Source organism: Staurois parvus, unplaced genomic scaffold (assembly GCF_062004578.1).
Source record: "Staurois parvus isolate SC_StPar_1 unplaced genomic scaffold, SC_StPar_1.0 ptg000887l, whole genome shotgun sequence".
NCBI lineage: Eukaryota > Metazoa > Chordata > Amphibia > Anura > Ranidae > Staurois > Staurois parvus.
Window position 1 is genome coordinate 1,062,818 of NW_028318683.1, and position 26,019 is coordinate 1,088,836.

Genomic DNA, 26,019 nt, shown 5'->3' on the forward strand with positions numbered 1-26,019 from the left:
AGCTGATCATGATTCGCCTTTTAACATTCTATATCTGGTAAATTATTACTCTCACTGCCATCGGTGGATATTCGCACAAGTGGATCATTTGTTTTTTTTTGGACATTGGGTGTGGAAGGCTAATTCTTTGTGGAATTAATACATGGACTTTTCTTTTTTGGACACTTTATAGCTTGATTTGACACTGTGGTATTATTGAATGATATGTGTTTATTAGTAATGTAGGTAGTGATCACTTCAATGTTGATATGAGTAGCCCTTTCTTCTTTCTTTTTTAGAGTAATGATTATAGTGTTTTTTTCACTTTGACCCTAGGTTCACATCTGTGCAGGTGGTGCAGTTGCGGATCCGCACGAAAATCCATGCAGCCGCACCACCCGCACAGAGAAATGCAGATCCGCGGGAGGGTGCCATTAATTCTAATGGCACGCCGCCCGCACTGGAAAATGCAAATATACTGGGAACCGAGGCTAAGTGGTTAGCATGTCTGCCTGGCAGTACTAGGGTCGCCGGTTCAAATCCCAACCACGGCACCACCTGCCTGGAGTTTGCATGTTCTCCTTGTGCCTGCGTGGGTTTCCTCCGGGAACTCCGGTTTCTTCGCACACTCCAAAGACATGCTGGTAGGTTAATTTGCTCCTGTCTAAATTGTCCCTAGTATGTGTATGTATGAATGTGAGTTAGGTACCTTAGATTGTACACCCCTTGAGGGTTAGGGACCGATGTGAATGTACAATATACAGTTGTGTTCAAAATAATATCAGTCAGACATCACTAACCGGATCAATCACTGTTTTTGTTAGAAATTATATTTCTACATGGCAAATAATTTACTAGCAGGTGTAATAGAGTAATAGAAATCCAACAGACCCAACAGTCATGACATGCAGGCTGCTGATTCTGCGTAATTGAATCACTAATTGAAAGGGGCATGTTCAAAATAATAGCAGTGTGGAGTTCTATTAGTGAGGTCATTCATTCTTTGAAAAACAGGTGGCAATTATTGCCCTTATTTAAGGAAGGAAGGCAGCAAATGTTGTACATGCTGGTTACAGTGCATTTCTCTCTGAAATTCTGAGGAAAATGGGTTGTTCCAGACATTGTTCAGAAGAACAGCGTACCTTGATTAAAAAGTTGATTGGAGAGGGGAAAACATATAAAGAAGTGCAGAAAATAATAGGCTGCTCAGCTAAAATGATTGCAAATGCTTTAAAATGGCAACCAAAACCTGAAAGACGTGGAAGAAAGCGAAAAACTACCATTCAAATGGATAGAAGAATAGCCAAAATGGCACGGACTCAGCCAACAATCAGCTCCAGGAAGATGAAAGAAGGTGTAAAGTTCCCTGTGAGGACTGTTACAATTAGAAGACGCCTATGTGCAGCCAAGCTATCTGCAAGAAGCCCCCGCAAAGTCCCACTGTTGAAAAAAAGACGTGTGCTGAAGAGGTTACAATTTGCCAAAGAGCACATTGACTGGCCTAAAGAGAAATGGTGCAACATTTTGTGGACTGATGAAAGTAAGATTGTTCTTTTTGGGTCTAGTGGCCGGAGACAGTTTGTCAGACGACCCCCAAACACTGAATTCAAGCCACAGTACACTGTGAAGACAGTGAAGCATGGTGGTGCAAGCATCATGATATGGGGATGTTTCTCATACTACGGTGTTGGGCCTATTTATCGCATACCAGGGATCATGGATCAGTTTGAATACATCAGAATACTTGAAGAGGTTATGCTGCCTTATCCTGAAGAGGAAATGCCCTTGAAATGGGTGTTCCAACAAGACAACGACCCCAAACACACCAGTAAACGTGCAACATCTTGGTTCCAGACCAACAAGATTGACGTTATGGAGTGGCCAGCCCAATCCCCGGATCTTAATCCAATAGAAAACTTGTGGAGGGACATCAAAAATGCAGTTTCTGAGGCAAAACCAAGAAATAGAGAAGAACTGTGGAATGTGGTCTAATCATCCTGGGCTGGAATACCTGATCACAGGGGCCAGAAGTTGGGTGACTCCATGCAACACAGATGTACAGCAGTTCTCAGAAACAGTGCGACTACAACCAAATATTCATGAAGTCATTCAAAGGAAAGCAAAATCTTCAAACATTTTTCAGTTTATATAGTGAATGTTTGAGTTTGTAAAGAAGAATACAAACACTGCTATTTTTTTGAACAGTCTAGTTTTCACTTTTCTTCAACTTTTTTAGAGGAACAACACAAATTGTATATATTTTTCTTCATGTTTTGATTTGGAATAGAATGTGTCGTGTTCCCAATGCATTTGTGTGTATGGAAATAAAAGCTATTAGAAGGATTTTGAGCTTTATTCACTTTTTTCAACACACTGCTATTATTTTGAACACAACTGTATATGTAAAGCGCTCCGTAAATTGATGGCGCTATATAAGTACCTGAAATAAATAAGATATATATATATGGCTAGTATAGGCATTTATGACATGGGGGCAGTGTGTACAGGGAGGGGGATAGTGTGAAAAAAGGATCCCCCTGCATCATCCCTTATTACCTTCCATGTCATCCTGGTCCTCCTGCATGAAGGACTCGGTAGGATGGCTAGTGGGTGGATTTGGTGTGACAGCCAGTGGGGGGGCCCTGGGGGTGCCCAAGCCTAAAGCTGTGTTGTAAGGGGCCCCAAAATTTCTGATGGCTGCCCTGCTGACCCCTCCAGAACAGAGTCACTGAAGCTGAAGTAACATAAAGTAAACATAAGGTTCTTTTCTGACACTCATTTACAGCAGGCATGTTTGTAATTTGTGACTCAAACGCATTTAAAATAGATATTGTTAAGCACCTAACATTTTCAGAAGGGAACCAGCAATGGCAGCCCTTGTAATTCGATCATGAAAGGTATCCTTTCAGCCGTTTTGAATCACTCCTCCAGAAAAAGAAAACAGCCAGTATTCCTTATTTCTGTATTTGTTCCAGTTCAGTGGTTCGAGAAGTATTAAAGTGAAAGCATCTGCATGAGAGCCAGGCAATCAGTATTTTCAGAAGCAGGGGTCTAACGTGGTAGCCCTCACATTTTTGTCAACACAGGTAAACCAGGGGTTTCCAGTTCCAGGATCTCGTTACTTGAATCTTTTGCCATAAGATAGTCTCACCACAGGACTGTAAATGCACTCCAGTATTGGGTTATACTGTATCTAGATCAGCTATAGACTAGCAGTTCTAGATGGACAGTTGTCCCAGGGATATATAATGGTGATTTTGTGTCTCCACTCAATATCCTAAAGTGAGGAATAAACGCTCTAATTTTTAGATTTTTAATGGAAATAAGACATGAAGATACTTTAATTTTGTTTAAAGGTCCTGAGATATGCCAAGATGGGTAAGCTGGTGGCCTTGAGTCGAGATATTTCACCATTCAGACATTGATCAGAGCTGAACCTGCAGTCAGTTACACATGCAGGGTAATATTGTTACCTCGTTCAGACCCGTTTTCAGAATGTCTGGAAAAAAGGAAGTCTTCCAAAACCAGCTTAGTTTCTACTCTAAGATGTTGTGTGTGAAAAACAAAAGCCACACCACAAATGGCAAGAACATAATGCTAATGGGAAACCAAGTTGTTTTTTTAACAAACAGTCACTTTTCAATACTCACTTTCATGTTTACAGTCCCCAGGAAGCCATGATATTTTGAAAATGAGAGCTTTTCCTCAGTTAAAAGAATTTTTTTTTGTGGAAAATCCCAGATTGTGATGGTTGCATCAGATTGCCAGGGAGAGCCATGGACAGCTACTACAAACATCTCCTCATTGTCCAAATGCAGCACGCTGGGTGTAATCAAGGAACAACTGGAAGGAGGGGAACGGCTAAACACAGAATAGATGTGTTAGTGTCCAGCTGGATATAGAAAATATTGCAGAATGTTTTATCACAGCAGTTAATACGTTTTACTCAACATACTGTAGAGGTGCAAAGAACAATAACCCCCCAAGCAACAAATCAGAAATTAATTCTTAACTAATTCAACTACAATAAACTGAAATCCAGTTGGATATAACGACTGCCCTTTCATTACAACGGATGTGTAGTGATTTTGTGTAAGTTCTTTATTACTTAATTATATATTGTTGGGATTGAACAAAGCCTAGTGTTTACAGAACTCAATAGCTCTAGCTGAAATTTACACACACGTGAAATATTCAGAGCTGATGCTCCTGTGTTATGGGTGCACCATGTTTTCAAACACGTTGCTAGGTTAACAAAATCCAGAAAGTGTCACCACATAAAAGAAGAATTTGTATTTTTACATGTTTGGCAAGCAGCAAGACCATTTTTTTGCTCTCTTGCAGAGCACTGCTGCTATCCAATGTCTATCAGATGTGTTCATCCCCCAATGAACAATGTTGTTCCAAAGCACAAAAGTTATGTAGTGGCTGGTGGAAGAAACCGCAGCATCCGATGGGGGACACACATATCGACACACCCAGAAATGTCGGATAGCATCAGATCTTGCAGCTCTACAAGAGAGCAAAGAATGGATTCGCCACCCACTAGACCAGCAATGGGCAAACTACGGCCCGCTGGCCGTATACGGCCCGGCGGACCTTTTAATCCGGCCCGCGGATGTGGCTGTCAGGATGTGTGTAGGTGGGGCGGCGTGACGAACGTGAGGGGAGGGGAGCTAGGCTCCTCTCACAGTCCGCCCTGAAGATCAGAACGGCGCGGGAACACGGCGAGAGGAACGCGCGAAGCAAATGTAAGTGAATTGACACAGGGGGGACTTGGCTTACTACTTGGGGGGAATAGTACTGTGAGGGATGAATTAATATGGGGGATGAATTAATATGGGGAATGAATTACTATAGGGGGGATGAATTACTATATGGGGGATGAATTACTATGGGGGATGAATTACTATGGGGGATGAATTACTATATGGGGGATGAATTACTATATGGGGGATGAATTACTATGGGGGATGAATTACTATGGGGGATGAATTACTATATGGGGGATGAATTACTATGGGGGATGAATTACTATGGGCGATGAATTACTATATGGGGGATGAATTACTATATGGGGGATGAATTACTATGGGGGATGAATTACTATATGGAGGATTAATTACTATGCTTACTATGGGGGAATATTACTATACTTACTATGGATGACACATACACATCATTCATCTACTCTTGGTCCGGCCCCCGGGTCCAATATATGAACCCATTGCGGCCCTCAAGTCAAAAAGTTTGCCCACCCCTGCACTAGACAGTTAAAGCGGACTTTCAACCCAGTGTACTTGTAACAGTGCCCTGCCTCCTCCCTCCTCCTTCTCACTCAACAGTAGATACATTTGTTTATTGATGTATTTTTTTATGGCCACTTATTTGTGCAGCACTTCCACATTTCTTGCCTAGGTGAGAATGATGCTTGGGTCCCTTGCCCCCAATGCGTGTGCGCAAATGTGCCAGAAGGCTTCAGGTGGTTGGTGGGTGGAGTCAGTACCCTTTTATAAACTGAGCTGAGTGGAGAGGGGGTGGAGCCAGTACAGAGAGGAGTGTAGTTGTGTTCCCATTTTTGTTTTATCAGGGTGACACCGATTAGATCATTTTACCTAGTGACAGTGTCACATTAAACTATATGTAAAACTAAAAAAAATACACACCAATGGATCCTCATAATGTCCTTCAATCCTCTATGTATCTGAAGCACACAGAAAGAGTTCTGCCACAAGCTTCATGTCATTTTTCTATGTTGTATTGAACTGAATTAGGCTGTTATTGGTTATTGTTTTATAGTATGCTAATCTAGTGGCAGTATTGGGCCACAACAACTTGCTTATTACTGTGCTTTTTGTATCTTCCTCTGTCCTCTCTTCCTTTTTTGTGTTATGTTCAGCCCCAGCTAGACCCTCCCAACTCCTTACATGTTCCTTAAGAACATGTAAGGAGTTCCTTAAGAACATGTAAGCCGCCGCCGTGATTGATGTTGGATCTACTTCGGGGGACATTGTTTTAATAAAGGACTTGTCAAAGACCCTGTACCGTGTTTTTTTTACACCACACTTTGTTTTTTTGTGAATGAGTCGCGGGACCATGTACCGCAGACTCATTCACGTGGGGGGGACCGGGATCTGGGGGCCCCCTTGTTAAAGGGGGCTTCCAGATTCTGATAAGCCCTCCGCCCGCAGACCCCCACAAGGGTTGTGGGGAAGAGGCCCTTGTCACCATCGACATGGGGACAAGGTGCTTTGAGGGGGGAGCCCCCCTGCCCCAAAGCACCCCCCCATGTTGAGGGCATGTGGCCTGGTATGGTTCAGGAGGGGGGGCGCTCGCTCGCCCCCCCCCCTTTCTTGACTTGCCGGGCTGCATGCTCGGATAAGGGTCTGGTATGGATATTGGGGGGTACTCCACGCTGTTTTTTTTTAAATTTTCGGTGTGGAGTTACCGCTTAACATCCATACCAGACCAGAAGGGCTTGGTATGGATGGGAGGGGGGACCCCACACAGTTTTTTTTATTATTTATTTAATTCACGGAAATAATTTTAAATTCAGCTCTCAGTGGGAAACCCCGATGACAGCTGAAACATTCCTTCTGTCCCTGCAGAGAGCTCCGCTATTATATTTGACATTAAAAAGTATAGAGACTGCAACATTGTATCTATTTGTATCCATTCCGGATATAGATGTTTTTATTCGGATACATATAGATACAATGTTGCAACCTTTATACTTTTTAATGTCAAATATAATAGCGCAGCTCTCTGCAGGGGCAGAAGTAATTACTTCGCTATTATATTTGCCAGCCATAGACAGGGCAAAAATCGGACAATTTTTTTTACCGTTGGTGGAAACGTCGGCCCATTGAACAACCAATTTTTCAGTTTCTTTTTTTTTTTAAAGACGCTCAGTTTTCACCCCATCTATGGCCTGCATTTTTCTTTTTCTTCTTTTTCTTTTTTTATTCTTCTTTTTCATTTTCTTCTTCTTCTTTTTCTTCTTTTTCTTCTTTTTCTTGCAGGTCATGGGTCATGCGCAGATTTTTTATCTGTATAAAGATCAACCAATTTGCCGATCATTGCCGCTAAAATCGGCTGATTTTTATCCAAATTTACCCATTAAAAAAAGTGGCAAAATCCCCAAAAATGGCTGACCAATTAACCCACTAACAGCCCGAAAATTAGCAGATTTTTTTTCCGGCCGATTTTAGACCCATCTAAAGCAGGCCATACATGGGTCTAAAATTGACCGATTTTTCTGACGAAAAAAAATCGAACAATTTTTGGGCCGTTAGTGGGTTAATTGGTCGGCCATTTTTCGGGATTTTGGCACATTTTGTTTATCAGTAAATTTTGAAAAAAAAAATTTCCAACCAATTATCCCACTAACGGAAGAGGCCCTTGTCCCCATTAACATGGGCCCCCCTGCCCCAAAACACCCCCCCATGTTGAGGGCATGTGGCCTGGTATGGTTCAGGAGGGGGGCGCTCACTCGTCCCCCCCCCTTTCCTGACCTGCCGGGCTGCATGCTCGGATAAGGGTCTGGTATGGATTTTGGGGGGATCCCCAAGCTGTTTTTTATTTATTTCAGCGTGGAGTTACCTCTTAATATCCATACCAGACCCGAAGGGCTTGGTGTGGATGGGAGGGGGAACCCCATGCCATTTTTTATTTATTATGGTGCTGGTTTTTAAATGTGATTTTCCCTTTTTTTTCTTCACCATAGCTCAGAAATTCACCTGTCACTTCCCCCAGCTAAAAGAGAAAGTTTTCTTGGAATTTATATCCCTAAAGGAAACAATGTTTAAAAGATACAAAGATTTCTGTAACTTTGGGGAAAGTGACTTCTAAGCTTGTGAACTATAGTGAAGAAAAAAAAAAAGGCTGGCATTTGCATTTGAAAATCGGCGCCAGCATACACTTTGTATTGCAAAAAAAATTATTAACAATTGTGTAAACCGGGCATTATTTTCAATGGATTTTCATTCGTAAACCGAAAATTATGTTAACCGAGGCGATGGTTGTCAGGGATGCCGGGTCCTCGGCGGCGCGCGCATGCGCAGACCGCCGATCCATCCCAGCCGGCGAGCGCAGAATCCTCGGCGATCGCGGCGGCCGCGCATGCGCAGTAGCGATCGCGGCCGCACCAATGGGAGAGCAGGGCGCTCTATTTAAAGCTGCCTGTGCATCTCCAAGTTGCCGCAAGGTCTCGTTCCTGTTCCTGTAAGTACGCTCCTTGTTGCCAAACTCTGCCTGTCCTGTTTATGCTGACCTTCTCCTGCTCTGACCCCGACTCGTCCCTGACCATCCTTCTGCCTGACCTCCTGCACCGCGCTGCCCGCTACCTGCTGAACCTGGCTTGTGACCCCGACCATTCTCCGCTTACTCCCCCCGTACCACGCTGCCCGCACAATACCGACCCGGCTAGTCTGACCTCGCCTACTCCTGATAGCTGCCCATCCATCCCGCTCGGATCAGGATCTGTCATCCCATCCATCCCGCTCGGATCGGGATCTGTCATCCCCTTCACAGCAGGCTCTAACCCGGGCACATACCCTCAGCGGGACCCCTCTGCCACCGCCGGGGGTGCCCAGGGACGCGACCTGGTTTCAGTCTTGCACCAAGTCCATCCCCACCATCAGGGGCCCTGGTGAAAAGGCAGACTGGGACTTAGACTCCGCGTCCTGGGAAACCCCGTGCCGTGGACCACTAGAGATCCCGTTGGGCGGAGCCTGACAATGGTAAACTGAGGTACACCTGTATTAGTATTGCAATCCTTTGTATTGGGCTACATAGAACCAACATACATCTGAATTGGCAACATAGCATAACATTTGTGTCCCATTTGAGATATCTGGCTAGTTACACTGACCTTGACCAGGGATTTAGGATTGATTCACAACACAAATACAGGCAGGGTTAGTGTTCAATAGCTCCGTGGATTAATGGTTAGCACTACTGTCTCACAATGCTAGGGATGTTGGTTTGAATCCCAACCACAGCAATGAATTTGCATGATCTCTGGGTGACTACCCTAACATACATGTGCTGGTGGGTGGCAGCATCTTTGCTCTCTGTTTAAATGATCCCTAGAATGTGAATTAGAATGAGGCCTTGTCTGTTCAAACACCTTTAAAGTAGCACCTTATGTGAATGTCAAATGATGGGATGAGATAAGGGCCTGGACTAATGATTAATTGGATAATGTTGGTTTGCCCTCCACCTCCTTTTGGGAAAGTTTGTTAAACCATGAGAAGAGTGAGCGAAAGAAATGGATTTAAAAAAAAAATTAAATAATGGCATGGAGCCCCCCCCCCAAATCCATAACAGACCCTTATCTGAGCATGCAGATATCTCATGCCTTCAAAGATTTATTTCCTTTGTTGAATTGCCTGCTTGGTTCACACTAGATGTGATTTAAAATTGTGCTTTTTGTTGGCAATTTCACCGTGTTTTCTGTAGATTTACCAATGAGTTATTGCGTTTTCAATTATGTTTTGCATTGCGATTTCTATTGTAGTCTATATGTGAAATCACTACATGCTGAAAAAGTTAGACAAGAACTACTTTTGAAATTGTGCTGCAGCAAATTGCTTACGTTAAGACACTCACATCCACATTCATTAGATCGGATATCAGGTACAATTTCAATTCCCAAATTGCACCTGAAATCGTGCACCCTGGATGCAACTTGGCATGCAATTTGCATGGCATGCGACTTGCAAATCGTATGCCAAGTCGCACCCTATTGTCTGTTATTAGAGCAGTCACATGGGTGCGTTTCCGACACTGATTTCTAAAGTAGTACATGTACTACTTTTGTGACGATTTGCATAGATATCTGTGTCAGATGTCTTGCAAATCGTAAGGAAATCAGCATCTTCAATGTACGTCGCACAATTTCTAAATCGGCTTTGATGTGACCGCAGTGTAAGGCCTTTTTATGTTTGATTTCCTGAGTGTTTTTCCGATTTATGGGAAATGCCGCATACTAGCAAAAGTGAATTGACATTTTCAGTATTGCATGTGAGATGTGGTCATGTGACTGCCTTAACTCATGCAATAATCTGGAGTGAATTGTGCCCATAGGGCCAAGAAATATTGCCAATAGGGTTCACTTTCACATCCCTGTTCAATGTTCTGTTGTATGCTGCACAGGTAGGAAGATAATTGATCAGGTGCAAACACTTTCTCTGACCAAATGAATGACAGTGGTGGGTGTGGCCTACCTTATATATAGAGATGCAGTTGTGGCTGATTTTTTCCTGGTACAGGCACATTATTTTTGCATGTCCTTGTCTGTGGTGGTTTGGGGAGGAAGAGAGATTGTGGTGAATTGCCCCAGGCCACACTCACGCTATGTTTTGATGTGGGCTGTCAATGTTTTGCATGTTCTTCCTTCTAAGGTGTGTTTGTGCGTTATTGTACGATTGTGTTTATGATCTTTGCATTGTAATCCTAACACATCTCCATTGCTCTGCTCTTCCAAGTTTGCTTTATTTAGAATGAAATGCAGTTTTCAGACAAACATGGTGAGAAATGTATGTGTGGGGGATTTGGGGAGGGGGGAGGTGTTTATATTTTGGCACGTATGTATTTTTATATTGAAATTTCGATCTACAGCTTCTGTGACTAAGCCCAAGTGATTCATATTAACCATTTGTTTCCTGCTGTAACCTGTGAAAGCACAGTTCATTATAAGTATAATCTTTTAGATTGTAAGCTCTTATGAGCAGGACCGTTCTATTTTAGCAACATCAATCCTGCTTTTTTTTTTTTCACACCAAGATATTGAATGTAGCTTTTTGTTGCTGTCCAAATGTGGAATGTGTATTTGACCAATAAACATTTGTACTATGTATTTTCCGGGGGGATTATTTCATGTTCTAGTTGTATGTTGCACAGTGGCTAAATGGTTAGCACTTCCACCTGACAGTACGAGGGTCGTTAGTTCAAATCCCAGCCATGGCACCTCCTGCCTGGAGGTTGCATGTTCTCCCTGTGCCTGTTTCCTCCGGGTACTCCGGTTTCCTCCCACACTCTAAAGACATGCTGGTAGGTTAATTGGATCCTGTCAAATTGGCCCTAGTATGTGTATGAATGTACGTTAGGGCTCTTAGTATGCCCCTTGAGGGTTAGGGACTGATGTGAATTGACCACATCTATATGTAAAGCGCTGTGTACATTAACAGCGCTATATAAGTATCTGAAATGTACTAGCAGCCCTAACACTTATTTTTGCTAGCTATATAATATGCCCAAATCTTCCTTGTTAGAGCGCACATGTGCAAGTATGTCCAAAATAACAAACCAAAAGCCCCCTATTGCACGACAAGACCATGTTATGTACCAATGAATAGGTCATGTTTAATGTGCAGCTAGCTATTCTTTTTCTACAATCCTCTTAACCGTAATAAATTGGGCCCCCAATTTATGTTGACTTTGGGCCTTTACTGGCAAATATATATTCGCCAATGTCATATACACAGTATAGCTGCAAGCATACATTCACCAATGCCAAATCTACAATAGAACTGCAAACATATACAGTGGGGATCGAAAGTTTGGGCACCCCAGCTAAAAATTTGTATTAATGTGCATAAAGAAGCCAAGGAAAGATGGAAAAATCTCCAAAAGGCATCAAATTACAGATTAGACATTCTTAAAATATGTCAACAAAAGTTAGATTTTATTTCCATCATTTACACTTTCAAAATAACAGAAAACAAAAAAATGGTGTCTGCAAAAGTTTGGGCACCCTGCAGAGTTAATTACTTGTACTGCCCCCTTTGGCAAGTATCACAGCTTGTAAACGCTTTTTGTAGCCAGCCAAGAGTCTTTCAATTCTTGTTTGAGGTATCTTTGCCCATTCTTCCTTACAAAAGTCTTCCAGTTCTTTGAGATTTCTGGGCTGTCTGTCACGCACTGCTCTTTTAAGGTCTATCCATAGATTTTCAATTATGTTGAGGTCAGGAGATTGTGAAGGCCATGGCAAAACCTTCAGTTTACGCCTCTTGATGTAATCCCCCATGGATTTCGAGGTGTGTTTAGGATCATTATCCATTTGTAGAAGCCATCCTCTCTTTAACTTCAGCTTTTTCACAGATGGCATCAAGTTACCATCCAAAATTTGCTGAAATTTTATTGAATCCATTTTTCCTTCTACTTGTGAGATGTTCCCTGTGCCACTGGCTGCAACACAACCCCAAAGCATGATTGATCCAACCCCATGCTTAACAGTTGGACAGAGGTTCTTTTCATTAAACTCTGTGCCCCTTCTTCTCCAAACGTACCTTTGCTCATTCCGGCCACAAAGTTCAATTTTAACCTCATCAAGCCACAGAACTTGTTTCCAAAATGCATCAGGCTTGTTTATATGTTCATTTGCAAAGTTCAAACGATGATTTTTGTGGTGAGGACGTAGAAGATGTTTTCTTCTGATGACTCTTCCATGAAGACCATATTTGTACAAGTATCTCTTTATAGTGGAATAGTGTACCACAACTCCAGTGTCTGCCAGATCTTTCTGGAGGGATCGTGCAGTCAAACAAGGGTTTTGAATTGTATTTCTCACAATCCTGCGAGCTGTTCTGTCTGATATTTTTCTTGCTTTAACTTCCACTGTTCCTGATGACTGCCATTTCTTAATTACATTCCGAACAGAGGATATTGACATCTGAAAACGCTTTGCTATCTTCTTATAGCCTTCTCCAGCTTTGTGAGCGTCAACTATTTTCAGTTTCAGTTTTCTAGACAACTGCTTAGAAGAACCCATGGTGCTGATTGTTGGGGCAAGGTCAGATGATTCTGGGCATTTAAAACCTTTGAGATTGACATAACCTGGTCTTCCCAGACGATTATTGAGAACAATCCATGACACTGGCAGGTCTCAGCTTTGCAAAGGGGGCAGTGCATGCTATAAATTCTGCAGGGTGCCCAAACTTTTGCAGACGCCATTTTTTTGTTTTCTGTTATTTTGAAAGTGTAAATGATGGAAATAAAATCTAACTTTTGTTGACATATTATAAGAATGTCTAATCTGTAATTTGATGCCTTTTGGAGATTTTTCCATCTTTCCTTGGCTTCTTTATGCACATTAATACAAATTTTTAGCTGGGGTGCCCAAACTTTCGATCCCCACTGTATTTGAGAATGTCATATACACAATGGAGCCGCATGTAAAATTGCTATGGTGCACAAATAAACACCAAGACGGCTGTTGGAGGAGGCGCTAGAGCAGCTGTCATACCGGAAATACGTCATGACGTTTGCGGAAGGACGTTTGCACACACCCAGAAGTGGGGAGTGTGAGTGGATGGGAGTGTAGTTAGGAGAGTTTAGTGGTAATTTCCAAGCCTATTTTTTAGTTTTGTGAATTGTTCTTTTGTGGAATTCCAGACCACACCTGGACATGGCGAGATCGCTGTTCTCCACCGAGGAGCTGATCCTCATTTGCTGGGGAAACATTACTAATAATTGTTGTATTTTCAGTTGAAAACATGTCCAATTCCTAGATACATTGAGGTACATAGCAGAGGTTCAAGGTTCTTCCTAACTATACAGGTGGCACAGACACAAGCATACACCCAGGGCCACTGTTAGATATCATGGGGCCCCGTACAGCATACCTGACAGCCCCCCACCACCAGAGAAAATATCCAAATTATATTTATGGTAAAAATACACTAAAAACATTATTAATGGACATAATCCCAACCATATTCCTGTGAAATCTAAATGATAAAACTGTACTGAGTTCAGAAATAAAGCTGTGTGTGTAATTGAGATGTAATTGAGGTTTTGGGGCTCATGGGTGCTGTGGCCTGTAGAGTGGGAATCAGTGGTTTGTTTTTGTGGCTATCGCCGTTTGCAGGCAACCTATGTTACACTATGGAATTGCTGCAGGTCATAATTTGACAAGCATATGGGTGCAGGTGTACAGACAGTGAGCATTCAGGGCCACTTCCCCACGCCTTCACACCTGTCAGATTAAAACCTGTGTTCATACAGCTGCTGTGTCCCCATAGTGTAACAGGTGGCTCTAGCCACATAAACAACCCACTCATTCATGCTGTACAGGCCAGAGGACCTGTGTGAATGGGGCATTTTTTCCTCTTTTCTTTTCCTCAGCTCGTTAATTTCAATGGCCTGCCTAATGTGTGGGAACATGCAAAAATACTGCAGGCATATTATTTTAATAGTGTGTTGCGCCTAACCGTGCACATCTGCAAAGGGCATTGCATTTCTTTGCTGTGCTGGAAAATGTGTGTTCTTGCATGCCTTTCTGCACCACCAATGGTGTGAACAAGTCCTAAGGGCCAGTTCACACTATAGAAACAGTCTAGATGTGTTCCTGATGCGTTTTTGCATGCCCTTTTGGCATTCATGTTTTAGTGTGTTCCAGTACATTTTGGATGCGTTTTGGACACGTTGCATTGCATTTTTGTATCCCTTCCAGTTACTTTTTTCTACTTTCTTTTTATTCAATTTAATTAGGGATGTGTGCGTTTTAGTACATTCAAGGACGTTTCAATGTGTTCCAGTACAGTTCTGTGCAGAAACAATGCAGCGTGGTCAACTTTGTTTACAGCACCTGCAATGCACTGAAAATGCAAGCGCTGATGTGAACTATAACATTGACAACCATATAAACTTCTTTTTGTGTGTTTGTGATGCCGAAAAAGCAACTGAAACACATGTAGCGTGAACTGGTCCTAAAGATTATTAGAGGTAAGGGAACGGGACTGACCAGGGATTGTGAATTCAATCAGACTAGTGGTGATATACAATCAGCAATCGTATAATAATGTGAGATCTGAGCTGTAGCTGATAGAAAATGAGACACATTCACTTGATCAGTAAATAGTTAAAAAGAGTGGGGCGCTGATCCATAGATTTGCATATGGGACAGGTGATGCAGGGGGGTGGGGGAGGGAGTCAAGTTGTATAAGGAGACAGATTTAAAAGACGAGAAAAAAGTTACAATGAAATATACACAGCATGAAACTTGCACATTTCCTAATTGGCAGAAGATCAGGACGCAGGTAACATTCATCCACTTTCTAGTCATTAGGCAAAATCATAATTGATTGATCAATATTACTGGCACTGACACAACCCAGAAAATTGATCTCCATTTTTTTAACGTTCATAAATGTCAAGGAGCTTATAATTTAAGGGCAGATACTCAGCCATGTAACTAGGTCCAATGAACCTAACAGCATGTCTTTTAAGTGTTGGCAGAAACACATCTATACAGGGAAAGCATGGAAACTGGGATGTAGCCATGACTGGGATTAGAACCCATGACCCAAGTGCTGTAAGTTCTGAGCGCTAAATACTAAACCACTGTGGGAGACACAGTTTGAGATACAATGTAGAATAGTTACATTGTTTAAAAATAATAAAGCGAGCGCTGGTCAAATTATATAGACTACTAAAATGGTATTACACAAGATAAATATAACCACGAACAGTAGTGCATGAACTCGTGAAAGGTCATCCACCCGTGACAGTGTACTACACTATTAAGCACCTTTCTGGCTCCTGTGGCTGAGCTAATTCCTCCCCAGGACCATTTGGGCACCCACCCTGATGGATGGATGGAGCTGGATAACTAACCCATAGCTGCCAGCATACCGCTGCACCCCCAGATGTGTGATGTGTATAACCCATGAGCATTAATACTTTTGTTCTGGTGAGTGTAGACCAGTCCCAAGTGTGGTTTATCTTTCACGAGTTCATGTACTACTGTCCGTCACGGAGAAACCACACATGCCATTCATAGGCACTCCCTGAGTTGGTACTCTCACACGAAGGACATTCCATTATTCAGGAATAATTATATGAACTTATTTTAGCACCATTTACCATTTTACATCATTATTGCAATTCTTTGCACTTTTTGGTTTTTACATGCGTTCATTGTTGATCACATGCATTTATAGCGCTGCATTTGATTTTAACATAGAATAGTTACGTGATTAAAGAGAATGAAGATATATCATTATATTGGGAAATTAGAAGTATCCAAATTATTTGAGATATAAGTGTGAAAATGTTTAACATTTGAAAATAGAATGTATGACATTAATTAGTAAATGCATTAGTTGTCTGATGATTTTGGAGAAACAGCAAAAAAAAAATAACAATTCTAATATAGGTGTACTATTTGTTACATTCTAAATATTCTCTTTTGCGAACACAAAAACGCCAATGCTACAATGCCCGCGATTGTGCGCCATCTAGCAAACATATCCGGTATTGCACCTAAAAATGTGCCAGACGCGATTCCACATTTACTAATAGCAAAATAGACGTTCGTCAATGAGATTGCTAGACGCCGCTCAGAAGACTGACAGGTCTTGATTGATTTAATTGAGTCTGCCTGAATGGTCAGAGTCTGCTAGTAGACTCAGGTCTTAGTAAATCAGGGCTACTGGGTCTAAGGAGGTTAGTCAATGCATAAGGCAGCATTTGAAACAGAACAGGAAGAAGACAGTTTTCTAAAATCTTTATAATCTCTACTGCATCTGCTGTGATGTTTTACCTGTGCCTCAGAAAGCACCTGGTCTTGTCTGCACACAAGAAAAGTCCCTGAGTGATATTTGGCAGGAGGAGATAGCTGTTAATTAGAAACAAATTAAATTAGCCCCTTGGCCTTTCCATCAGGCTGGGAGGTCAGCAGGCCCTTAGACTGAAAAAAAAAAATCCTCAGTACTGCAAAAAAAAGCTGAAGTAAAATTGCATTGGATTAAACTTCTGTGTCTTATTGAAGAGTTAGGCTGCCTGTGGATGGTGCCAAGTTAGCAAGTAACAATACTCTCTGGACAGACTGGCCCTGATTTATTAAGACGTGAGTCTACTAGCAGACTCTGACCATTCAGGCAGACTCAATTAAATCAATCAAGACCTGTCAGTCTTCTGAGCGGCGTCTAGCGAGATTAACCAATGTCTACTTTGCTATTAGTAAATGTGGAATCGTGTCTGGCACATTTTTAGGTGCAATACTGGATATGTTCGCTAGATGGCGCACAAGTGCGGGCTTTATTAGCATTGGCGTTTCTGTGTTTGCAAAAGAGAATATTTAGAATGTAACAAATAGTACACCCATATTAAAATTGTTTGGTTTTTTTTTTTCTTTTTTTTTTTTTTTTGCTGTTTCTCCAAAATGATCAGGAAACTAATGCATTTACTAATAAATGTCATACATTCTATTTTCAAATGTTAAACATTTTCACACTTCTGTCTCAAATAATTTGGATACTTCTAATTTCCCAATATAATTATATATCTTCATTCTCTTTAATCACGTAACTATTCTATGTTAAAGACAAGTGCAGCGCTATAAATGCATGTGATCAATAATGAACGCATGTAAAAACCAAAAAGTGCAAAGAATTGCAATAATGATGTAAAATGGTAAATGGTGCTAAAATAAGTTCATATAATCATTCCTGAATAATGGAATGTCCTTCATGTCAGAGTACCAACTCAGGGAGTGCCTATGAATGGCCTCTCCGTGACAGACAGTAGTGCATGAACTCGTGAAAGGTAAACCACCCTTGGGACTGGTCTACACTGGTTTAGTGGTTAACGCTCAGAACTTACAGCACTTGGGTCATGGGTTCTAATCTCAGTCATGGCTACATCCCAGTTTCCATGCTTTCCCTGTATGGATGTGTTTCTGCCAACACTTAAAAGACATGCTGTTAGGTTCATTGGACCTAGTTACATGGCTGAGTATCTGCCCTTAAATTATAACCTCCTTGACATTTATGAACGTTAAAAAATGGAGATCAATTTTCTGGGTTGTGTCAGTGCCAGGAATATTGATCAATCAATTATGATTGTGCCTAATGACTAGAAAGTGGATGAATGTTACCTGCGTCCTGTTCTTCTGCCAATTAGGAAATGTGCAAGTTTCATGCTGTGTATATTTCATTGTAACTTTTTTCTCTTCTTTTAAATCTGTCTCCTTATACAACTTGACCCCCTCCCCCACCCCATCATCACCTGTCCCATATGCAAATCTATGGATCACCGCCCCACTCTTTTTAACTATTTACTGATCAAGTGAATGTGTCTCATTTTCTTTCAGCTACAGCTCAGATCTCACATTATTATACGATTGCTGATTGTATATCACCACTAGTCTGATTGAATTCACAATCCCTGGTCAGTCCCGTTCCCTTACCTCTAATAATCTTTAGGACCAGTTCACACTACATGTGTTTCAGTTGCTTTTTCAGCATCACATACGCACAGAAAGAAGGTTATATGGTTGTCAATGTCATAGTTCACATCAGCGCTTGCATTTTCAGTGCATTGCAGGTGCTGTAAACAAAGTTGACCACGCTGCATTGTTTCTGCACAGAACTGTACTGGAACACATTGAAATGTCCTTGAATGTACTAAAACGTACACGTCCCTAATTAAATTGAATAAAAAGAAAGTAGAAAAAAGTAACTGGAAGGGATACAAAAATGCAATGCAACGTGTCCAAAACACATCCAAAATGTACTGGAACACACTAAAACATGAATGCCAAAAGGGCATGCAAAAACGCATCAGGAACACATCTAGACTGTTTCTATAGTGTGAACTGGCCCTTAGGACTTGTTCACACCATTGGTGGTGCAGAAAGGCATGCAAGAACACACATTTTCCAGCACAGCAAAGAAATGCAATGCCCTTTGCAAATGTGCACGGTTAGGCGCAACACACTTTTAAAATAATATGCCTGCAGTATTTTTGCATGTTCCCACACATTAGGCAGGCCATTGAAATTAACGAGCTGAGGAAAAGAAAAAGTAAAAAATGCCTCATTCACACAGGTCCTCTGGCCTGTACAGCATGAATGAGTGGGTTGTTTATGTGGCTAGAGCCACCTGTTACACTATGGGGATACAGCAGCTGTATGAACACAGGTTTTAATCTGACAGGTGTGAAGGCGTGGGGAAGTGGCCCTGAATGCTCACTGTCTGTACACCTGCACCCATATGCTTGTCAAATTATGACCTGCAGCAATTCCATAGTGTAACATAGGTTGCCTGCAAACGGCAATAGCCACAAAAACAAACCACTGATTCCCATTCTACAGGCCACAGCACCCATGAGCCCCAAAACCTCAATTACACACACAGCTTTATTTCTGAACTCAGTACAGTTTTATCATTTAGATTTCACAGGAATATGGTTGGGATTATGTCCATTAATAATGTTTTTAGTGTATTTTTACCATAAATATAATTTGGATATTTTCTCTGGCGGTGGGGGGCTGTCAGGTATGCTGTACGGGGCCCCATGATATCTAACAGTGGCCCTGGGTGTATGCTTGTGTCTGTGCCACCTGTATAGTTAGGAAGAACCTTGAACCTCTGCTATGCACCTCAATGGATCTAGGAATTGGACATGTTTTCAACTGAAAATACAACAATTATTAGTAATGTTTCCCCAGCAAATGAGGATCAGCTCCTCGGTGGAGAACAGCGATCTCGCCATGTCCAGGTGTGGTCTGGAATTCCACAAAAGAACAATTCACAAAACTAAAAAATAGACTTGCAACTTACCACTAAACTCTCCTAACTACACTCCCATCCACTCACACTCCCCACTTCCGGGTGTGTGCAAACGTCCTTCCGCAAACGTCATGACGTATTTTCGGTATGACAGCTGCTCTAGCCCCTCCTCCAACAGCCGTCTTGGTGTTTATTTGTGCACCATAGCAATTTTACATGCGGCTCCATTGTGTATATGACATTCGCAAATATGTTTGTAGTTCTATTGTAGATTTTGCATTGATGAATGTATGCTTGCAGCTATACTGTGTATATGACATTGGCGAATATATATTTGCCAGTAAAGGCCCAAAGTCAACATAAATTGGGGGCCCAATTTATTACTGTTAAGAGGATTGTAGAAAAAGAATAGCTAGCTGCACATTGAACACAACCTATTCATTGGTACATAACATGGTCTTGTCGTGCAATAGGGGGCTTTTGGTTTGTTATTATGGACATACTTGCACATGTGCGCTCTAACAAGGAAGATTTGGGCATATTATATAGCTAGCAAAAATAAGTGTTAGGGCTGCTAGTACATTTCAGATACTTATATAGCGCTGTTAATTTACGCAGCGCTTTACATATAGATGTGGTCAATTCACATCAGTCCCTAACCCTCAAGGGGCATACGAAGAGCCCTAACTTACATTCATACACATATTAGGGCCAATTTTGACAGGATCCAATTAACCTACCAGCATGTCTTTAGAGTGTGGGAGGAAACCGGAGTACCCGGAGGAAACAGGCACAGGGAGAACATGCAACCTCCAGGCAGGAGGTGCCATGGCTGGGATTCAAATTAACAACCCTCGTACTGTCAGGTGGAAGTGCTAACCATTTAGCCACTGTGCAACATACAACTAGAACATGAAATAATCCCCCCCAAAAATACATAGTACAAATGTTTATTGATCAAATACACATTCCACATTTATTTGGACAGCAACAAACAGCTACATTCAGTATCTTGGTGTAAAAAAAAAAAAGCAGGATTGATGTTGCTAAAATAGAACGGTCCTGCTCACAAGAGCTTACAATCTAAAAGATTATACTTATAATGAACTGTGCTTTCACAGGTTACAGCAGGAAACAAATGGATAATATGAATCACTTGGGCTTAGTCACAGAAGCTGCAGATCGAAATATCAATATAAAAAAAAATACATGCCAAAATATAAACACCTCTCCCACACATACATTTCTCACCATGTTTGTCTGAAAACTGCATTTCATTCTAAATAAAGCAAACTTGGAAGAGCAGAGCAATGGAGATGTGTTAGGATTACAATGGAAAGATCATAAACACAATCGTTGTACAATAACGCACAAACACACCTTAGAAGGAAGAACATGCAAAACATTTACAGCCCACATCAAAACACAGCGTGAGTGTGGCCTGGGGCAATTCACCACAATATCTCTTCCTCCCCAAACCACCACAGACAAGGACATGCAAAAATAATGTGCCTGTACTAGGAAAAAATCAGCCACAACTGCATCTCCATATATAAGGTAGGTCACACCCACCACTGTCATTCATTTGGTCAGAGAAAGTGTTTGCACCTGATCAATTATCTTCCCACCTGTGTTAACCCTTGGTATACAGGCCCCACAAATCAGAGTCAGAAAGAAAGCCACAGTGACGTGTACCTGTGCAGCATACAACAGAACATTGAACAGGGATGTGAAAGGGAACCCTATTGGCAATATTTCTTGGCCCTATGGGCACAATTCACTCCAGATTATTGCATGAGTTAAGGCAGTCACATGACCACATCTCACATGCAATACTGAAAATGTCAATTCACTTTTGCTAGTATGCGGCATTTCCCATAAATCGGAAAAATACTCAGGAAATCAAACATAAAAAGGCCTTACACTGCGGTCACATCAAAGCCGATTTAGAAATTGTGCGACGTACATTGAAGATGCTGATTTCCTTATGATTTGCAAGACATCTGACACAGATATCTATGCAAATCGTCACAAAAGTAGTACATGTACTACTTTAGAAATCAGTGTTGGAATCGCACCCATGTGACTGCTCTAATAACAGACAATAGGGTGCGACTTGGCATACAATTTCAAAGTTGCATGCCATGCAAATCGCATTCCAAGTCGCATCCAGGGTGCACGATTTTAGGTGCAATTTGGGAATTGAAATTGTACCTGATATCAGATCTAATGAATGTGGATGTGAGTGTCTTAACATAAGCGATTTGCTGCAGCACAATTTCAAAAATAGTTCTTGTCTAACTTTTTCAGCATTTTGTAGCGATTTCACATATAGACTACAATAGAAATCGCAATGCAAAACACAATTGAAAACGCAATAACTCATTGGTAAATCTACAGAAAACACGGTGAAATTGCCAACAAAAAGCACAATTTTAAATCACATCTAGTGTGAACCAAGCAGGCAATTCAACAAAGGAAATAAATCTTTGAAGGCATGTGGTATCTGCATGCTCAGATAAGGGTCTGTTATGGATTTGGGGGGGGACTCCATGCCACTTTTCACAAGGCTGGAAGCCTCGGATGGGAGCGGAACTTTTTTTTTTTTCTTTTTTCGGGTCGCCACCACCGCCGCCGTGATTGACGTTGGATCTACTTCGGGGGAGATTGTTTTAATAAAGGACTTGTCAAAGACCCTGTACTGTGTTTTTTTTTTTTTACATTTTGTGAATGAGTCGCGGGACCATGTACCGCAGACTCATTCACGTGGGGGGGGCGGGATCTGGGGGCCCCCTTGTTAAAGGGGGCTTCCAGATTCTGATAAGCCCCCCGCCCGCAGACCCCCACAGCCACCGGCCAGGGTTGTGGGGAAGAGGCCCTTGTCCTCATCGACATGGGGACAAGGTGCTTTGGGGGGGGAGCCCCCCTGCCCCAAAGCACCTTGTCCCCATGTTGAGGGCATGTGGCCTGATATAGTTCAGGAGGGGGGGCGCTCGCTCGTCCCCCCCCCTTTCCTGACCTGCCGGGCTGCATGCTCGGATAAGGGTCTGGTATGGATATTGAGGGGGTCCCCACGCTGTTTTTTTTTTTTAATTTTGGCGTGGAGTTCCCCCTTAATATCCATACCAGACCTGAAGGGCTTGGTATGGATGAGAGGGGGGACCCACGCTGTTTTTTTTTTTTTGTTTTTATTGCAGACCTTTATTTTTACATTCAGCTGTCAAAATAAATATTATCTAGACCTTCGAAATAAGTAAAATCATTACAGAAATAATTATAAAGGATAAGAAACAAAAATAGAATCAATAGAACTAAAGAAATCTAATTAGAATACATGAAGATATGCCGAGTGCTGTTTATTAAACACAATAGACGCGACCGAGTGCCGGCTGACAGAGGAATCCACACTGAGATTTACTATTGGGCAGTGGCTAAAAAGCAAGCGCCCATAGAGGACGTCTAAAATGTGTTCTGCACATGCGCATTTATATCGGCCAAAGACACTGCACGGGCGTCTAGTTTTTTACTGTGTTGATTTGCTTTAAAAAAACTATTTTTAACACATTCTTAATTTTTTTTGAAATAGCAGATATTGTTTAAAGTGAAGTCCTGATATTGGGCAAAGCAAATTTCTAAGTGAACATGTCTCTGCAGTGATTTTTCATGGTGTTAGACGTGCTTCTTAGCAAGTCTGCTTTGTGAGTCTGATTCCGGGCGTGTGTCTCGTTAGTAAATTCGATTGGCCGTCTACTTATGGACGCTGCTCAATAGTAAATCTCGTTGCGGGTAAAAGTAGACGGTCGCTCATAAAAATTGGACTTTCGCCCACGAATATGCGCCCAGGCACAATAGTAAATCAGGGCCACTGGGTCTAAGGAGGTATGTCAATGCATCAAGTGGCATTTGATAAAGAACAAAAAGGCTACCATGGCTATGGGTGGGTGTGGCAGTATTACTGAGAGTCCTCATAGAACACAACTCAGCAGAGCGACATGATGAAGCTAGCTTTATATATGCCTCCTGCACAGAACTCAACAATGGCCATGCACCCAAGCATTATTGTTGATTGAAGCATGTACAGGTGGTATGTCAGACTGCTGGAGACCCAGACCACTGCGCTGAGTGTGAAAACAGCAGTCTGGCTCTCCATATATGCGGCTGTGCGGGCTGTATTTTGCACGGGTACGAGAGCCCATTCATTTGAATGGACTCCCGTGCCCAGTGAATCACAGGGAAGAAGTCCCTGCACTACTTTTGCAAACGCAGCCCTCACGGGAATCTTGGTTCCCAGCACGGCTGCGTTTTCCACTGTGGGCGGCGTGCCATTAGAACTAAGGTCCGCATTCCTCTATGCGGGTGGTGATTTTACCCTATCTCACTATCCAAGATAAACAAAATTAGATTTTGCATTCTTAGTTCTTTCAAGCTAAAAATGGCTGGCATCCAGAAGGTGGTCTGATGATACTTACAACCAGAAGGTGGAAGTCCAAGTCTGGAAGCATATCACCAGGAGACACAAAACTCTGAACCACATGATGCCACAAGGAGAGCGAGCTGCTTCTGTGAGGCTGGACTATACTATTACACAAGGTCAGATAATCATCGATGAGATAGAATAGCCCATGTGACCTAAAAAAGAATGAAAATTGTCAATAGAGACAGAAGAAAAATGTCGAAGCAACAAAGGAAGCAGAGGCATCTCTATGAGGTGCAAAAGAAAAAAATGCAAATTAAAAAATAACACAAATAAAATATATATACATGTCACTGTGGTGTGTCCATAATGCTAAAAATGATTCCGATTTCTAAATTATTACTAGCACCTTGCAAGTGGTTGGGTAAAACAGGCTGCTGAGCCATGACTTTACCACCCCCTGACCACACCCAGTTAATCTAACACAGAGGGGGTTGTACACAAGCCACAGTAGCAGTGCTTTGCTTCATGACTATGGCAAAAATGATAGCCCATGTTGTGGGCAGTACCATTGAATCGGGCTGCACGGCAATTGCAAAGCATGCAGTTGCTGCATGGTTGTGAGGGCTTTATGAGTTAAAGCAAACAGAGAGGAAAATTTCAGAACGTACCGGGCCGGCTTTTTTCATTGCTTAAAGTTTAAAATAAAAAATTAAATAAAAATTCCTTTAAATATCATAAGTGGGGGGTCCCCTTAACCACTTACCTGCCGCCATATAGCAGATACACGGCATCACGGGTGCACAAAATCACGTATATATACACGATTTTGCATATCCGGGTAGGGGGCGCTCACGAGCCATGTACGCGCCTTACCCACGCTGCCATTCGCTGCCATTGATGTCAATCACTGGGTCCTGGCCGGTGATTACCTTCCGGCGCCCGGTGATTACCAACGTTTACAAAGTCTTCCTCCTTGTCAGCTCGGACACACTGCTCAGGATGGCACAGCCATCCCAATCAGTGTGCTTACAGTGAAGCACACCCCCCCCAGCCCCCTAGTAAAACACTCCCTACACACAGTTAACCCTTTGATCGCCCCTCACATTAACCCCTTCCTGCCCAGTGCCATTAGTACAGTGTCAGCGCTATTTTTTAGCACTGATCACTGTATTGGTGTCACAGGGGATGTCAGTGACACCAAGTTAGTTCCCCCCCAGTGTCAGAATGTTCGCTGCAGTCCCGCTATAAATCGCTGATCGCCGCCATTACTAGTAGGAAAATAAAAAAATCCTAGTATATATATACTTATATATAGTTTGACATTCACTAAATACACTAAAATCACATAGTATAACATTCCTGTATCAAACCATTTCACATACATTTTGTCCCGAGTGCTTTGTCCGGCGTCCTGCCTGCATTTTTACTGTTCTTTCTGCCTGGAAACTGAGAAACGTCCATGGTGTCCAAAAAGCATCCCTTTAGGTCAAAAGCGGTTTTAGACCGGCTAGAGAACAGCGATAGTAAATCAGAACCACTTGCAGAATTGAGTGATAATGATTCGTGGGGGAAATTCCTCATCAGACACTGAAAACGATTCTGCGACTTTGCTCAGCGATGTGCGAACTTGGCGCTATATTTCAAATTTCAGTGTTTTTGGTTTGATTACATTATTGAATTACATTTATTATTATATTATTATTTTTTATGATTATTTATTAAATTATAATTTATGATTTCGTGTTTCAAATATTATCATACCCGGGATGTTTACTAGACTCTTGTTCATACTGACATAATCAGACCGCTAGGGAGGTTAATAAAACATCCCCAAAGTCCACTGAACAATCAAATAGCTAATTGCATTATGTTTCTTACCTTAATTAGGGGCTGTGCAACACAAGCAGTTTCAAACTCCTGACGCTGACGCTTCAACTCCACCTATACCACAAACTAACTGAAATAACAGGCTGCTTGGTATGAACAAGATTGGAAATCAGGCAAGGGCTGTATTTATCAGGTGAAGCCACTCCTCTCTTTCTGTAGCAAGCAAATATCCAGAAAAGGAGAGATCACAGAAGTACTTGAAAAAAAGTAAAATTT

At 42.0% G+C, this 26,019-nt stretch overlaps 1 protein-coding gene across 1 annotated transcript in view; it reads right to left on the reverse strand.

The window, feature by feature from the left end:
- LOC149442413 (A.superbus venom factor 1-like) overlaps positions 1-25,933 on the reverse strand; it is a 476,989-nt gene extending 451,056 nt beyond the window's left edge. The window contains exons 1-3 of the mRNA XM_089656130.1: positions 25,795-25,933; positions 23,969-24,128; positions 3,630-3,840 (exon numbers count right to left, since the gene is read on the reverse strand). Coding sequence (XP_089512256.1) covers positions 3,630-3,840; positions 23,969-24,033 — 276 coding nt within the window. The 5' untranslated portion in view covers positions 24,034-24,128; positions 25,795-25,933. The remainder of the gene's footprint in view (positions 1-3,629; positions 3,841-23,968; positions 24,129-25,794) is intronic.
- Between the last annotated feature and the right edge of the window lie 86 nt (positions 25,934-26,019).